Here is a 17662-nt window from a genome sequence, read left to right on the forward strand (position 1 = left end):
TTTAGTGGAACATTCTGGTTTGTCGTAGAGACAGACAGCATGACTTTTAGTGGAACATTCTGGTTTGTCGTAGAGACAGACAGCATGACTTTTAGTGGAACATTCTGGAACTAAAGCAGTTCCTTTGCTGATATATGTGGTCTTCGTCACTATCAGATTCAGCCGATAGTATGATATTATCGCGTCACAACACAACATTATCATCAATGCGAATCCAGAAGCACATGGAAAACATTCTGGGGGAAAAACTAAAACTAAATGCACAATGTATTTCGGTGTAAAATAACAAGAGTCACTGCAAGCAGTTCGGTAAAGAACCAAGAGGAACGGACACAAAGCAACACTGAAATAAAAACACATCGCGAAACACCGAGAGACGGACATCTTTCCTCGAACTCTGGCTTTCATACATTTCAGATCAATTCATTCATTTGACATTTATTTATTAATCAGGCCAGTCAAATAAGAACACAATCTTATTTACAAACGATTGGTTGCCTTGTATAATGATTGGTTGATCGAATGATCCGAATTATATGATCTCTTCATTTACATTCTAATATAAACACACTATTATATACAGAACAGAGCAGCAGCACCTCGGGCACTGGACATTCCTTTTGGTTGTATATGATGAGATGAGACCCCACTCTCTCTGTGGATTGGACTGGCAGGGATGAGACCCCACTCTCTCGGTGTATTGGACTGGCAGGGATGAGACCCCACTCTCTCTGTGTATTGGACTGGCAGGGATGAGACCCCACTCTCTCTGTGTATTGGACTGGCAGGGATGAGACCCCACTCTCTCTGTGTATTGGACTGGCAGGGATGAGACCCCACTCTCTCTGTGTATTGGACTGGCAGGGATGAGACCCCACTCTCTCGGTGTATTGGACTGGCAGGGATGAGACCCCACTCTCTCTGTGTATTGGACTGGCAGGGATGAGACCCCACTCTCTCAGTGTATTGGACTGGCAGGGATGAGACCCCACTCTCTCGGTGTATTGGACTGGCAGGGATGAGACCCCACTCTCTCGGTGTATTGGACTGGCACGGAAGGCACCTGCTGTTCCCAAAATTTAACCATGTACGACCGGTTCACATCCCATTATGATCTGGTACAAGACAAATGGTACTAGACACTGTTTAACCCAGGCTTACACCCAATCCAATGTTTATAACATGTGTGGGTGGAGAGGAGAGCACAAGTGCACACTTCGAGATAAAGGACAAATTATTGAGACGTATGGCCATTCCCTGTCAGCATGGAACCACCGTTACAGTCTCTCAGTGCAGAGGTCAGAGGTCAGAGGTGGGAGGTCAGAGATCAGGGGTTATCCTATCAGTCTATTGGCTAACTGTCCAGCTCAAAGTCTGTGTCGTCGTTGTTGTTGTGTTGTTGTGGACGAGGAGAATATTTCCTCCGGGAGAACTTCAGACACAAATCATCTCCTAACTCGTTCAGATCAAACAACACCTGGGGAGGAGGAAAATATACTGTTAGAGAGAGAGAAAGAAAGAGAGAAAGAAGGAGAGAGGGAGAGAGAGAGAAATTCAAATTAATTGAGAGAGAGAGAGAGAGCGCGAGAGAGGGAGAGGGGGAGAGAGAGAGAGAGAAAGAGAGAGAAAGAGAGAGGGAGAGGGGGAGAGAGAGAGGGAGAGAGAGAGAGAGAGAGAGAGAGAGAGAGAGAGAGAGAGACATTGAAATGAATTGAGAGAGAGGGAGAGAGGGAAAGAGGGGGGATATGTCTCTATGTGTGTGTGTGTTTGTGTCCCTGTGTGTGTTTGCGTGTGTACTCACCTGGTCGAGCATGGCCTTGGTGTGTGCCGCAGACAGACAGAAGCGTGCCCGTGCCTCTGTGATGGGCGTAGCAGGGAATCCCACCACCACCACTCCTATCTTCCTCTTCAGCATGGCGCGAGAGAAAGCCCTACAGAGGCAGAACACAGTCACAGGAAGGCATTGTGAAAGACAAGGCGTGCCTGGACCACCATGAAATACACAACTGAATGTGTTAAACAGAACCACCTTACAGTGTGACCCTGAACGTAGTGTGACCCTGGACGTAGTGTGACCCTGGAGGTAGTGTGACCCTGGACGTAGTGTGACCCTGGACGTAGTGTGACCCTGGAGGTAGTGTGACCCTGGACGTAGTGTGACCCTGGACGTAGTGTGACCCTGGACGTAGTGTGACCCTGAACGTAGTGTGACCCTGGACGTAGTGTGACCCTGGACGTAGTGTGACCCTGGACGTAGTGTGACCCTGGACGTAGTGTGACCCTGAACGTAGTGTGACCCTGGACGTAGTGTGACCCTGGACGTAGTGTGACCCTGAACGTAGTGTGACCCTGAACATACAGTTTGACCCTGAACATACAGTATGACCCTGAACATACACCATGACCCTGAACATACAGTATGACCCTGAACATACAGTATGACCCTGAACATACAGTATGACCCTGAACATACAGTATGACCCTGAACGTACAGTTTGACCCTGAACATACAGTATGACCCTGAACATACAGTATGACCCTGAACATACAGTATGACCCTGAACATACACCATGACCCTGAACATACAGTTTGACCCTGAACATACAGTATGACCCTGAACGTACAGTTTGACCCTGAACATACAGTATGACCCTGAACATACAGTATGACCCTGAACATACAGTATGACCCTGAACATACACCATGACCCTGAACATACAGTATGACCCTGAACATACAGTATGACCCTGAACATACACCATGACCCTGAACATACAGTATGACCCTGAACATACAGTATGACCCTGAACATACACTATGACCCTGAACATACAGTATGACCCTGAACATACAGTATGACCCTGAACATACAGTATGACCCTGAACATACAGTTTGACCCTGAACGTACAGTTTGACCCTGAACATACAGTATGACCCTGAACATACAGTATGACCCTGAACATACAGTTTGACCCTGAACGTATGACCTTGTTTACTACTCGCTCACATGATCAAACCACATGGTAGCATTTGATCAGCAAATGTTCTATTTGTCCTTGGTGCCACTGAGTGGAATGGTAAAGATGGACATTGGCTCCCTGACAATTAACCTAGTTTTCCACCAGAAACTAGGACAGCAGTCGACCAGTGATGACATCATAGTAGAAGGAAGCCCAGTATACGGTCCTCCAGCTGCTCAACAGGGTTCGTTGTTATCCTGCCAGAAGTCTGTTATCTTTGGGACGCATCTGAAAGTGTCTGTCCTGTGTGAATACGATCCTCGCCTGCTACATTTGATATGATTCACTGACTGATTCACTGACCGATTCACTGACCGATTCACTGACTGATTCACTGTCTGATTCACTGACTGATTCACTGTCTGATTCACTGACTGATTCACTGACTGATTCACTGACCGATTCACTGACCGATTCACTGACCGATTCACTGACTGATTCACTGTCTGATTCACTAACTGATTCACTGACTGATTCACTGACCAATTCACTGACCGATTCACTGACTGATTCACTGTCTGATTCACTGACTGATTCACTGTCTGATTCACTGACCGATTCACTGACCGATTCACTGACCGATTCACTGACCGATTCACTGACCGATTCACTGACTGATTCACTGTCTGATTCACTGACTGATTCACTGTCTGATTCACTGACTGAAAAGATCATGGCCAATAGCTGACCTGTAGTAAATACATTCAGACATTGTTGTGGCCTCTGGAACTAACCAATTCTACCATATCTGCAGCTATACTGTACTGTGTATGTCCCCAGAAGGCAAGATGAGGTAGACAAACACAAAGTGAAAGCAGATTTCCTCAATGAGTTATTTTATTTTGTCTGGGTCTGATGGTGGTGGTAGACTACATACGCCCCCTAGTGGCAAGGGTTATATTCCTAATCTAATATACCATCGAGCAGACTTTTATCCAAAGCGATTTACACCCATGAGGTGCATGAATGTTACACGCACCACGTTCAACCAACTGTGAGCTACAAAAGGACCACAATCTAACCTCTCCTTTCATTCCATTCCACAATAAAATATACAAATGTATGAAAGGTACGCTCTGATACTTATATCACTTTCCCAGCATGTAGAACAGAGGGGTTAGAAAGCAGTGCATTGTCCCTGTCGAATAAACCAAATGAAAGGAACTTACACAACTTTTCCTGGCATGTAGAACAGAGGGGTTAGAAAGCAGTGCATTGTCCCTGTCGAATAAACCAAATGAAAGGAACTTACACAACTTTTCCTGGCATGTAGAGCAGAATTGGGACCACAGGAGAATCATCGTTACCATAGATGATGAAGCCCATCTCTTGAAGACGAGACCTGAAGTAGCGTGTGTTCTCTGCCAGCTGGTGTACCCTGGCCTGACCTACAGAGACAGAGTTAATATTAGGGCTAGTGGTGATGGGGTCTAACCCTGGAGAGAGTTAATATGGGGTTAGGGCTAGTGGTGATGGGGTCTAACCCTGGAGAGAGTTAATATGGGGTTAGGGCTAGTGGTGATGGGGTCTAACCCTGGAGAGAGTTAATATGGGGTTAGGGCTAGTGGTGATGGGGTCTAACCCTGGAGAGAGTTAATATGGGGTTAGGGCTAGTGGTGAGGGGTCTAACCCTGGAGAGATTTAATATGGGGTTAGGGCTAGTGGTGATGGGGTCTAACACTGGAGAGAGTTAATATGGGGTTAGGGCTAGTGGTGATGGGGTCTAACCCTGGAGAGAGTTAATATGGGGTTAGGGCTAGTGGTGATGGGGTCTAACCCTGGAGAGAGTTAATATGGGGTTAGGGCTAGTGGTGATGGGGTCTAACCCTGGAGAGAGTTAATATGGGGTTAGGGCTAGTGGTGACGGGTCTAACCCTGGAGAGAGTTAATATGGGGTTAGGGCTAGTGGTGATGGGGTCTAACCCTGGAGAGAGTTAATATGGGGTTAGGGCTAGTGGTGATGGGGTCTAACCCTGGAGAGAGTTAATATGGGGTTAGGGCTAGTGGTGATGGGGTCTAACCCTGGAGAGAGTTAATATGAGGTTAGGGCTAGTGGTGATGGGGTCTAACCCTGGAGAGAGTTAATATGGGGTTAGGGCTAGTGGTGATGGGGTCTAACCCTGGAGAGAGTTAATATGGGGTTTGGGCTAGTGGTGATGGGTCTAACACTGGAGAGAGTTAATATGGGGTTAGGGCTAGTGGTGATGGGGTCTAACCCTGGAGAGAGTTAATATGGGGTTAGGGCTAGTGGTGATGGGGTCTAACCCTGGAGAGAGTTAATATGGGGTTAGGGCTAGTGGTGATGGGGTCTAACCCTGGAGAGAGTTAATATGGGGTTAGGGCTAGTGGTGATGGGGTCTAACCCTGGAGAGAGTTAATATGGGGTTAGGGCTAGTGGTGATGGGGTCTAACCCTGGAGAGAGTTAATATGGGGTTAGGGCTAGTGGTGATGGGGTCTAACCCTGGAGAGAGTTAATATGGGGTTAGGGCTAGTGGTGATGGGGTCTAACCCTGGCGAGAGTTAATATGGGGTCACATCCTGACCATGGAAAGCTTTTATTTTCTATGGTAGAGTAGGTCAGGGCATGACTGGGGGGCTGTTCTAGTTTATATTTTCTATGTGGGGTTCTAGGTTTGATTTGCTATGGTAGAGTAGGTCAGGGCATGATTGGGGGGCTGTTCTAGTTTATATTTTCCATGTGGGGTTCTAGGTTTGATTTTCTATGTTGGTGATTTGGTTCCCAATTAGAGGCAGCTGGTTATCGTTGTCTCTAATTGGGGATCATATTTAAGTATAATTTTTCCCACCTGTGGGTTTTGGGATATTGTTTATGTTTGGAGTTAGTGCACATTGCACCTCAGGAGTCACGGTCTGTTCGTTTATTGTTTTGTTAAGTTTCACTAATAATAAAGTATGTGGAACTCATATCGCGCTGCGTCTTGGTCCGACCATTATTACGAACACCGTGACAGTTATCTAGCATCCAGAATAATCCCCAGTGCAGCAACCCTGGATCAGTGATATGACTATAGTGATAGTGTAGCGATAGTATAGTGATAGTGTAGTGTAGTGATAGTGTAGTGATAGTGTAGCGATAGTGTAGCGATAGTATAGTGATAGTGTAGTGATAGTATAGTGATAGTGTCGTGATAGTGTGGTGATAGTGTAGTGATAGTATAGTGATAGTGTAGTGATAGTATAGTGACAGTGTAGTGAGAGTGTAGTGATAGTGTAGTGATAGTGTAGTGATAGTGTAGTGATAGTATAGTGATAGTGTAGTGATAGTGTAGTGTAGTGATAGTGTAGTGATAGTATAGTGACAGTGTGGCGACAGTGTAGTGACAGTGTAGTGATAGTGTAGTGACAGTGTAGTGATAGTATAGTGACAGTGTAGTGATAGTGTAGTGATAGTATAGTGATAGTGTAATGATAGTGTAGTGTAGTGATAGTGTAGTGATAGTGTAGTGATAGTGTAGTGACAGTGTAGTGACAGTGTGGCGACAGTGTAGTGACAGTGTAGTGATAGTGTAGTGATAGTGTAGTGACAGTGTAGTGACAGTGTAGTGACAGTGTAGTGATAGTGTAGTGTAGTGACAGTGTAGTGATAGTGTAGTGATAGTGTAGTGATAGTATAGTGTGGTGATAGTGTAGTGATAGTGTGGCGACAGTGTAGTGACAGTGTAGTGACAGTGTAGTGATAGTGTAGTGATAGTGTAGTGACAGTGTAGTGACAGTGTAGTGACAGTGTAGTGATAGTGTAGTGTAGTGACAGTGTAGTGATAGTGTAGTGATAGTGGTAGTGATAGTATAGTGTGGTGATAGTGTAGTGATAGTATAGTATAGTGATAGTGTAGTGATAGTGTAGTGATAGTGTAGTGATAGTGTGGCGACAGTGTGGCGACAGTGTGGCGACAGTGTAGTGATAGTATAGTGACAGTGTGGCGACAGTGTAGTGACAGTGTAGTGATAGTGTAGTGACAGTGTAGTGATAGTGTAGTGATAGTGTAGTGACAGTGTAGTGATAGTGTAGTGATAGTGTGGTGACAGTGTAGTGATAGTGTAGTGATAGTGTAGTGACAGTGTAGCGACAGTGTGGCGACAATGTGGCGACAGTGTAGTGATAGTATAGTGACAGTGTGGCGACAGTGTAGTGACAGTGTAGTGACAGTGTAGTGATAGTGTAGTGACAGTGTAGTGATAGTGTAGTGACAGTGTAGTGATAGTGTAGTGACAGTGTAGTGACAGTGTAGTGTAGTGTAGTGACAGTGTAGTGACAGTGTGGCGACAGTGTGGCGACAGTGTAGTGATAGTATAGTGACAGTGTGGCGACAGTGTAGTGACAGTGTAGTGACAGTGTAGTGATAGTGTAGTGACAGTGTAGTGATAGTGTAGTGACAGTGTAGTGATAGTGTAGTGACAGTGTAGTGACAGTGTAGTGTAGTGTAGTGATAGTATAGTGATAGTGTAGTGATAGTGTGGTGATAGTGATAGTGTAGTGATAGTATAGTGATAGTGTAGTGATAGTGTAGTGATAGTGATAGTGATTGTGTAGTGATAGTATAGTGATAGTGTAGTGATAGTGTAGTGATAGTGATAGTGATTGTGTAGTGATAGTGTAGTGATAGTGTAGTGATAGTGTAGTGATAGTGTAGTGATAGTGTAGTGACAGTGTAGTGATAGTATAGTGATAGTGTAGTGATAGTGTAGTGACAGTGTAGTGACAGTGTGGCGACAGTGTAGTGATAGTATAGTGACAGTGTGGCGACAGTGTAGTGACATTGTAGTGACAGTGTAGTGATAGTGTAGTGATAGTGTAGTGATAGTGTAGTGACAGTGTAGTGACAGTGTAGTGACAGTGTAGTGATAGTGTAGTGTAGTGACAGTGTAGTGATAGTGTAGTGATAGTGTAGTGATAGTATAGTATAGTGATAGTGTAGTGATAGTGTGGCGGCAGTGTAGTGATAGTATAGTGACAGTGTGGCGACAGTGTAGTGACAGTGTAGTGACAGTGTAGTGATAGTGTAGTGACAGTGTAGTGACAGTGTAGTGATAGTGTAGTGTAGTGATAGTGTAGTGATAGTATAGTATAGTGATAGTGTAGTGATAGTGTGGCGACAGTGTGGCGACAGTGTGGCGACAGTGTAGTGATAGTATAGTGATAGTATAGTGACAGTGTAGTGACAGTGTAGTGATAGTATAGTGATAGTGTAGTGATAGTGTAGTGACAGTGTGGTGACAGTGTGGTGATAGTATAGTGTAGTGATAGTGTAGTGATAGTATAGTGACAGTGTGGCGACAGTGTAGTGACAGTGTAGTGATAGTGTAGTGACAGTGTAGTGATAGTATAGTGACAGTGTAGTGATAGTGTAGTGATAGTATAGTGATAGTGTAATGATAGTGTAGTGTAGTGATAGTGTAGTGATAGTGTAGTGATAGTGTAGTGACAGTGTAGTGACAGTGTGGCGACAGTGTAGTGACAGTGTAGTGATAGTGTAGTGATAGTGTAGTGACAGTGTAGTGACAGTGTAGTGACAGTGTAGTGATAGTGTAGTGTAGTGACAGTGTAGTGATAGTGTAGTGATAGTGTAGTGATAGTATAGTGTGGTGATAGTGTAGTGATAGTGTGGCGACAGTGTAGTGACAGTGTAGTGACAGTGTAGTGATAGTGTAGTGATAGTGTAGTGACAGTGTAGTGACAGTGTAGTGACAGTGTAGTGATAGTGTAGTGTAGTGACAGTGTAGTGATAGTGTAGTGATAGTGGTAGTGATAGTATAGTGTGGTGATAGTGTAGTGATAGTATAGTATAGTGATAGTGTAGTGATAGTGTAGTGATAGTGTAGTGATAGTGTGGCGACAGTGTGGCGACAGTGTGGCGACAGTGTAGTGATAGTATAGTGACAGTGTGGCGACAGTGTAGTGACAGTGTAGTGATAGTGTAGTGACAGTGTAGTGATAGTGTAGTGATAGTGTAGTGACAGTGTAGTGATAGTGTAGTGATAGTGTGGTGACAGTGTAGTGATAGTGTAGTGATAGTGTAGTGACAGTGTAGCGACAGTGTGGCGACAATGTGGCGACAGTGTAGTGATAGTATAGTGACAGTGTGGCGACAGTGTAGTGACAGTGTAGTGACAGTGTAGTGATAGTGTAGTGACAGTGTAGTGATAGTGTAGTGACAGTGTAGTGATAGTGTAGTGACAGTGTAGTGACAGTGTAGTGTAGTGTAGTGACAGTGTAGTGACAGTGTGGCGACAGTGTGGCGACAGTGTAGTGATAGTATAGTGACAGTGTGGCGACAGTGTAGTGATAGTGTAGTGACAGTGTAGTGATAGTGTAGTGACAGTGTAGTGATAGTGTAGTGACAGTGTAGTGACAGTGTAGTGACAGTGTAGTGTAGTGTAGTGATAGTATAGTGATAGTGTAGTGATAGTGTGGTGATAGTGATAGTGTAGTGATAGTATAGTGATAGTGTAGTGATAGTGTAGTGATAGTGATAGTGATTGTGTAGTGATAGTATAGTGATAGTGTAGTGATAGTGTAGTGATAGTGTAGTGATAGTGTAGTGATAGTGTAGTGACAGTGTAGTGATAGTATAGTGATAGTGTAGTGATAGTGTAGTGACAGTGTAGTGACAGTGTGGCGACAGTGTAGTGATAGTATAGTGACAGTGTGGCGACAGTGTAGTGACATTGTAGTGACAGTGTAGTGATAGTGTAGTGATAGTGTAGTGATAGTGTAGTGACAGTGTAGTGACAGTGTAGTGACAGTGTAGTGATAGTGTAGTGTAGTGACAGTGTAGTGATAGTGTAGTGATAGTGTAGTGATAGTATAGTATAGTGATAGTGTAGTGATAGTGTGGCGGCAGTGTAGTGATAGTATAGTGACAGTGTGGCGACAGTGTAGTGACAGTGTAGTGACAGTGTAGTGATAGTGTAGTGACAGTGTAGTGACAGTGTAGTGATAGTGTAGTGTAGTGATAGTGTAGTGATAGTATAGTATAGTGATAGTGTAGTGATAGTGTGGCGACAGTGTGGCGACAGTGTGGCGACAGTGTAGTGATAGTATAGTGATAGTATAGTGACAGTGTAGTGACAGTGTAGTGATAGTATAGTGATAGTGTAGTGATAGTGTAGTGACAGTGTGGTGACAGTGTGGTGATAGTATAGTGTAGTGATAGTGTAGTGACAGTGTAGTGATAGTGATAGTGTAGTGACAGTGTAGTGATAGTGTAGTGATAGTGTGGTGATAGTATAGTGATAGTGTAGTGATATTATAGTGTAGTGATAGTGTAGTGATAGTGTAGTGTAGTGATAGTATAGTGTGGTGATAGTGTAATGATAGTGTAGTGATAGTATAGTGTAGTGATAGTATAGTGTGGTGATAGTATAGTGATAGTGTAGTGATATTATAGTGTAGTGATAGTATAGTGACAGTGTAGTGATAGTGTAGTGATATTATAGTGTAGTGATAGTGTAGTGATAGTGTAGTGTAGTGATAGTATAGTGTGGTGATAGTGTAATGATAGTGTAGTGATAGTATAGTGTAGTGATAGTATAGTGTGGTGATAGTATAGTGATAGTGTAGTGATATTATAGTGTAGTGATAGTGTAGTGATAGTGTAGTGACAGTGTAGTGACAGTGTAGTGATAGTGGGAACTCTCCTGGAGTGTCCACCCTGCTGTTCCTCAGTCCAGACCCTCTGTCTGGGCCATTCCACCCTGGACTTCCAGGCTTCATAGCCGGTGATTACTGAAGAGCCCTGCTGCTGTCTCTCCCTAATTTCCACATCTCTCTAGCTCTCTCCCCCCTCTCCCTACCATCTCTCTCTCTCCCTCCCCTCGCCCCATTTCTCTCTCTCTCTCTGTCTCTCTCTCCCTCCCCTCGCCCCATTTCTCTCTCTCTCTCTCTCTCTGTCTCTCTCTCCCTCCCCTCGCCCCATTTCTCTCTCTCTCTCTCTCTCCCCTCCCCTCGCCCCATTTCTCTCTCTGTCTCTCTCTCCCTCCCCTCGCCCCATTTTCTCTCTCTCTCTCTCTCGCTCCCCTCGCCCCATTTCTCTTTCTCTGTCTCTCTCTCCCTCCCCTCGCCCCATTTCTCTCTCTCTGTCTCTCTCTCCCTCCCCTCGCCCCATTTCTCTCTCTCTGTCTCTCTCTCCCTCCCCTCCCCCATTTCTCTCTCTCTGTCTCTCTCTCTTTCTCCCCTCACCCCATTTATCTCTCTCTCTCTCTCTCTCTCTCTCTCTCCTCCCCTCGCCCCATTTCTCTCTCTCTGTCTCTCTCTCCCTCCCCTCGCCCCATTTCTCTCTCTCTCTCTCTCTCTCTCTCCCTCGCCCCATTTCTCTCTCTCTGTCCAGCCATCTGGTTCCTACCAACCTCCTGTCAGCCATCAAGGACTTTCTCCTTCAATACATGATTACTGTACAGCATATGAATACTTCTCCACAACCTCCTCTCCAGTTCTCTGTATCCTGCTTCTGCAGCCAGTTGGTTCTGAGTTGTCCATCTGATGAAGGGAGGGAGGGAGGTGTACTACACACTTACACCTTGCCATCTTCCCTATATAGTGTACTACTTTAAACCAGAGCCCTGTGGAACCCTGTTCCCTATATAGTGCACTACTTTAGACCAGAGCCCTGTGGAACCCTGTTTCCTATATAGTGTACTACTTTAAACCAGAGCCCTGTGGAACCCTGTTTCCTATATAGTGCACTACTTTAGACCAGAGCCCTATGGCACCCTATTCCCTATATAGTGCACTACTTTAGACCAGAGCCCTATGGCACCCTATTCCCTATATATATAGTGCACTACTTTAGACCAGAGCCCTATGGCACCCTATTCCCTATATAGTGCACTACTTTAGACCAGAGCCCTATGGCACCCTATTCCCTATATATATAGTGCACTACTTTAGACCAGAGCCCTATGGCACCCTATTCCCTATATATATAGTGCACTACTTTAGACCAGAGCCCTATGGAACCCTGTTCCCTATATAGTGCACTACTTTAGACCAGAGCCCTATGGCACCCTGTTCCCTATATAGTGTACTACTTTAAACCAGAGCCCTATGGCACCCTATTCCCTATATATAGTGCACTACTTTAGACCAGAGCCCTATGGAACCCTATTCCCTATATAGTGCACTACTTTAGACCAGAGCCCTATGGAACCCTGTTCCCTATATAGTGCACTACTTTAGACCAGAGCCCTATGGCACCCTATTCCCTATATAGTGCACTACATTAGACCAGAGCCCTATGGCACCCTATTCCCTATATAGTGCACTACTTTAGACCAGAGCCCTATGGCACCCTATTCCCTATATAGTGCACTACTTTAGACCAGAGCCCTATGGCACCCTATTCCCTATATAGTGCACTACTTTAGACCAGAGCCCTATGGCACCCTATTCCCTATATAGTGCACTACTTTAGACCAGAGCCCTATGGCACCCTATTCCCTATATAGTGCACTACTTTAGACCAGAGGCTATAGGGATATGTAGGGAATAGGGTGCTATTTGGCACACGTCCCTGAGCTCCCTGGCCAATAGGATACAATGCATTTCCTAGAAAACAGTGATGGACCCTGGATGTGCCTCTCTGGTGCTGAGCCACAGGTGAAACACAAACAGAGCTTAAATGTATCACATCTCTTTAAAATATTGATGATCACAGACAAATCTATAGCAGCAGGCCAATCCCGCTGGGAGAACTAATAATGTGAAGGACTGGGGAGCCAGAAGCTAAGGGTGAGCCAGGTAAGAGCTAAGGGAGAGCCAGGTAAGAGCTAAGGCAGAGCCAGGTAAGAGCTAAGGCAGAGCCAGGTAAGAGCCAGAGCCAGGTAAGAGCTAAGGGAGAGCCAGGTAAGAGCTAAGGGAGAGCCAGGTAAGAGCTAAGAGAGAGCCAGGTAAGAGCTAAGGGAGAGCCAGGTAAGAGCCAGAGCCAGGTAGGAGCTAAGGGAGAGCCAGGTAAGAGCTAAGAGAGAGCCAGGTAAGAGCCAGAGCCAGGTAGGAGCTAAGGGAGAGCCAGGTAAGAGCCAGAGCCAGGTAAGAGCTAAGGGAGAGCCAGGTAAGAGCTACGGGAGAGCCAGGTAAGAGCTAAGGGAGAGCCAGGTAAGAGCCAGAGCCAGGTAAGAGCTAAGGGAGAGCCAGGTAAGAGCTAAGGGAGAGCCAGGTAAGAGCTAAGGGAGAGCCAGGTAAGAGCTAAGGGAGAGCCAGGTAAGAGCCAGAGCCAGGTAAGAGCTAAGGGAGAGCCAGGTAAGAGCTAAGGCAGAGCCAGGTAAGAGCCAGAGCCAGGTAAGAGCTAAGGGAGAGCCAGGTAAGAGCTAAGGGAGAGCCAGGTAAGAGCTAAGGGAGAGCCAGGTAAGAGCCAGAGCCAGGTAAGAGCTAAGGGAGAGCCAGGTAAGAGCTAAGGCAGAGCCAGGTAAGAGCCAGAGCCAGGTAAGAGCTAAGGGAGAGCCAGGTAAGAGCTAAGGGAGAGCCAGGTAAGAGCTAAGGGAGAGCCAGGTAAGAGCTAAGGGAGAGCCAGGTAAGAGCCAGAGCCAGGTAAGAGCTAAGGGAGAGCCAGGTAAGAGCTAAGGCAGAGCCAGGTAAGAGCCAGAGCCAGGTAAGAGCTAAGGGAGAGCCAGGTAAGAGCTAAGGGAGAGCCAGGTAAGAGCTAAGGGAGAGCCAGGTAAGAGCCAGAGCCAGGTAAGAGCTAAGGGAGAGCCAGGTAAGAGCCAGAGCCAGGTAAGAGCTAAGGGAGAGCCAGGTAAGAGCCAGAGCCAGGTAAGAGCTAAGGGAGAGCCAGGCAACTTTAGGACCAACCAGTAGGGCATTTACCTCAGAGCTGATTGGCTATTCAAAGCAACGATAGAAGACAGAAGACACTTAATAACCTGCCGAAAACACAAGCCTTGTTTCGTCAACTGCTCCCCCCTGATAAAATAAGACAAATCCTTGACATAATGTTGGCAAAAGCAAGTGCTGGTTTCATGGAAGTGCATGACTGTTCACCTTCCTCTATGACTTGTTGTTTAAGACATATTGAAAACCACAGAGAACGAGAGAGAGAGCGAGAGGGGGATACAACTAGTCATTTGTACAACTGACTGCACTCAACTGAAATGTGTCTTCCGCATTTAACCCAACCCCTCTAAATCAGAGCGAGAGAGATAAGACATATTTCGCATACCCTTCCAGTATTTTGTATTCATAACGTGACCTCTCACCCCAAGGCTGTGTAAACTTTAACCTTTAGTGTGGAGATGTCTGACTTCACCATTCCCTGGTGTGTTGGAAGTGTACACAACTGACAGGCAGGCCAGAGCTTATTTCCTTCCCAACGAACAGCTGTTTTCCTGGGCTACGTCAGACACCAAGCATCCCTCCTCCTACCTCCCAGAGGCCTCCAGGGCCAGAGGACAGAGGGTTAGTCACCAGTGAATAATGTAAAGCCTTGACTCTGACCTTTTATTTAGATCTACAACACACACACCACGAAAAACTTTCTACCTTTCAGAGCTTGGCCTCAGGGTTGCCAGGTCAAGCTACATTCTGTAGCCCAATGACTACTCGAAACCCGCCAAAAAAGGAAACTTAATCACCAATTTATGTTTGTTCACAGCTAGAGAGGAGTTGCCATATTTATACAATAATTATTTTCCCCCATAACGTTATTGAGTCAATTATATCATAGTAACGACGTTAGAAGCAACATTTTCCTCAAAATAATCATTATTGAAAGCTATGACATAATGAAGGAATTTGAATGTATAGCAAGATAATAAAGTTATTTATATATTTTTTTAACCTTTATTTAACCTTTATTTAACCAGGCAAGTCAGTTAAGAACAGATTCTTATTTACAATGACGGCCTAGGAACAGTGAGTTAACTGGTCTAGGAACAGTGGGTTAACTGGCCTAGGAACAGTGGGTTAACTGGTCTAGGAACAGTGGGTTAACTGGTCTAGGAACAGTGGGTTAACTGGTCTAGGAACAGTGGGTTAACTGGTCTAGGAACAGGGGTTATCTGGTCTAGGAACAGGGGGTTATCTGGTCTAGGAACAGTGGGTTAACTGGTCTAGGAACAGTGGGTTAACTGGCCTAGGAACAGTGGGTTAACTGGCCTAGGAACAGTGGGTTAACTGGCCTAGGAACAGTGGGTTAACTGGTCTAGGAACAGTGGGTTAACTGGTCTAGGAACAGTGGGTTAACTGGTCTAGGAACAGTGGGTTAACTGGTCTAGGAACAGTGGGTTAACTGGTCTAGGAACAGTGGGTTAACTGGTCTAGGAACAGTGGGTTAACTGGTCTAGGAACAGTGGGTTAACTGGTCTAGGAACAGTGGGTTAACTGGTCTAGGAACAGTGAGTTAACTGGTCTAGGAACAGTGAGTTAACTGGTCTAGGAACAGTGAGTTAACTGGTCTAGGAACAGTGAGTTAACTGGTCTAGGAACAGTGGGTTAACTGGTCTAGGAACAGTGGGTTAACTGGTCTAGGAACAGTGGGTTAACTGGTCTAGGAACAGTGGGTTAACTGGTCTAGGAACAGTGGGTTAACTGGCCTAGGAACAGTGAGTTAACTGGTCTAGGAACAGTGGGTTAACTGGCCTAGGAACAGTGGGTTAACTGGTCTAGGAACAGTGGGTTAACTGCCTGTTCAGGGGCAGAATGACAGATTTGTACCTTGTCAGCTCGGGGATTTGAACTTGCAACCTTCCGGTTACTACTCCAACGCTCTAACCACTACGCTACCCTGCCGCCCTTATTAAACCTCGCCAGATCAAATGCCCGTATATGGCGGTGCGGTATATGGCCAATATACCACGGCTAAGGGCTGTTTTTACGCATGACTCAATGCGGCCGTTAGCCGTGGTATATTGGCCGTATACCGCAAACCCTGGGGGTGCCTTATTTCTATTATAAACTGGTTACCAATGTAATTGCAACAGTAAAAAGTAACGTTTTGTCACACCCGTGGTACAGTTGAAGTCGGAAGGTTTACCTTCCCAGTGGGTCAGAAGTTTACATACACTCAATTAGTATTTGGTAGAGTTGCCTTTAAATTGTTTAACTTGGGTCAAACGTTTCGGGTAGCCTTCCACAAGCTTCCCACAATAAGTTGGGTGAATTTTGGCCCATTCCTCCTGACAGAGCCGGTGTGACTGAGTCAGGTTTGTAGGCCTCCTTGCTCGCTCACACTTTTCCAGTTCTGCCCACAAATGTTCTATGGGATTGAGGTCGTGGCTTTGTGATGGCCACTCCAATACCTTGACTTAAAGATCCTTATTATTCTCTATGTTTGGTTATGTCAGGGTGTGACTCGGGTAGGAAAGTCTATGTTTTCTGTTTATTTGTTTTTGGCCGAGTTTGATTGGTTCCCAATCAAAGGCAGTTGTCTGTCGTTGTCTCTGATTGGGGATCATTTATAAGTTGTCATTTTCCTTTTGGGTTTTGTGGGATATTGTTTTCTGTTTTAGTGATTTTTTGCCCGACAGAACTGTGAGCTTTCACATTTGTTACCATCTATATCTACTAGACCCTGGATCTGACCATCTACAGAGTATGGGTTTAAGGGCATGAAGGGAACTGCAAAGGCTCAGACACAGAGATAAAGACAGAAACAGAAAGAGAGAGACACACAGAGAGAGACGGAAACAGAGAGACAGACAGACACAGAGATAGAGACAGACACAAAGAGAGAGACAGACACAGAGAGAGAGAGACACAGAGAGAGAGAAAGACAGAGAGAGAGACACAAAGAGAGAGAGAGAGAGACAGAAACAGAGAGACAGAAACAGAGAGACAGAAACAGAGAGACAGACAGACACAGAGAGAGAGACACAAAGAGAGACAGAGAGAGAGACACAAAGAGAGACAGACAGACACAGAGAGAGAGACACAAAGAGAGACAGAGAGAGAGACACAAAGAGAGAGAGAGAGAGACAGAAACAGAGAGACAGAAACAGAGAGACAGAAACAGAGAGACAGACAGACACAGAGAGAGAGAGACAGAGACAGAGAGAGAGAGAGACACACACAGAGAGAGAGAAGGCTGGGAACATTTGTTGGACACATGATAAGGGCTGAGGGACTAAAGGGATGTTCTGGGAGCTTACCCACGGTGGTTCCATCCAGCCCCATGATGCATTTCATGGCTCTCAGGATCTGTTCTGTTACGGGAGGAGACATGGCCGAGGCGTACACCGCACTGTGGGAGTGGCTACGCAGGTAGTCGACCAGCTCCTAAAAGAGAGCGCGAGAGGGAGAGAAAGAGAGAGAGAAAGAAAGCGAGAGGGAGGGAGAGAGAAGAGTGAGAGAAGGAGAGAAGAGTGAGAGAGAGAGAAGCGCAATGAATACACGTACAGTATATATGTGATGGGAGATGTGGCCAAGGCATGCACCACAGTGTGGGAGTGGCTACGCAGGTAGTCCACCAGCTCCTGTAATACAGACCAATCACAGGGCAACATTACACACTGTGGGAGTGGCTACGCAGGCACACACACACAAAATAGTTCTATATTGTGCCAAATAAGGGTTATTTGGCTTCTATCCATAGCAGAACCATTTCCTAAGGTTCTATAAAGAACCATTTCCTAAGGTTCTATAAAGAACCCTTTCCTAAGGTTCTATAAAGAACCATTTCCTAAGGTTCTAT

At 45.6% G+C, this 17662-nt stretch overlaps 1 protein-coding gene across 2 annotated transcripts in view; it reads right to left on the reverse strand.

Moving 5' to 3' along the window:
* Positions 1-418: 418 nt before the first annotated feature.
* sptlc3 (serine palmitoyltransferase, long chain base subunit 3) overlaps positions 419-17662 on the reverse strand; it is a 96101-nt gene continuing 78857 nt past the window's right edge. For both annotated transcript variants that reach the window (XM_052495755.1, XM_052495745.1), the window contains 4 exons: positions 17121-17247; positions 4275-4410; positions 1802-1931; positions 419-1477 (listed from right to left, as the gene is read on the reverse strand). In XM_052495755.1, the coding sequence (XP_052351715.1) occupies positions 1355-1477; positions 1802-1931; positions 4275-4410; positions 17121-17247 (516 nt within the window). In that variant the 3' untranslated portion in view covers positions 419-1354. The remainder of the gene's footprint in view (positions 1478-1801; positions 1932-4274; positions 4411-17120; positions 17248-17662) is intronic.

This window comes from Oncorhynchus keta, chromosome 3, assembly GCF_023373465.1.
Source record: "Oncorhynchus keta strain PuntledgeMale-10-30-2019 chromosome 3, Oket_V2, whole genome shotgun sequence".
Classification (NCBI taxonomy): Eukaryota; Metazoa; Chordata; class Actinopteri; order Salmoniformes; family Salmonidae; genus Oncorhynchus; species Oncorhynchus keta.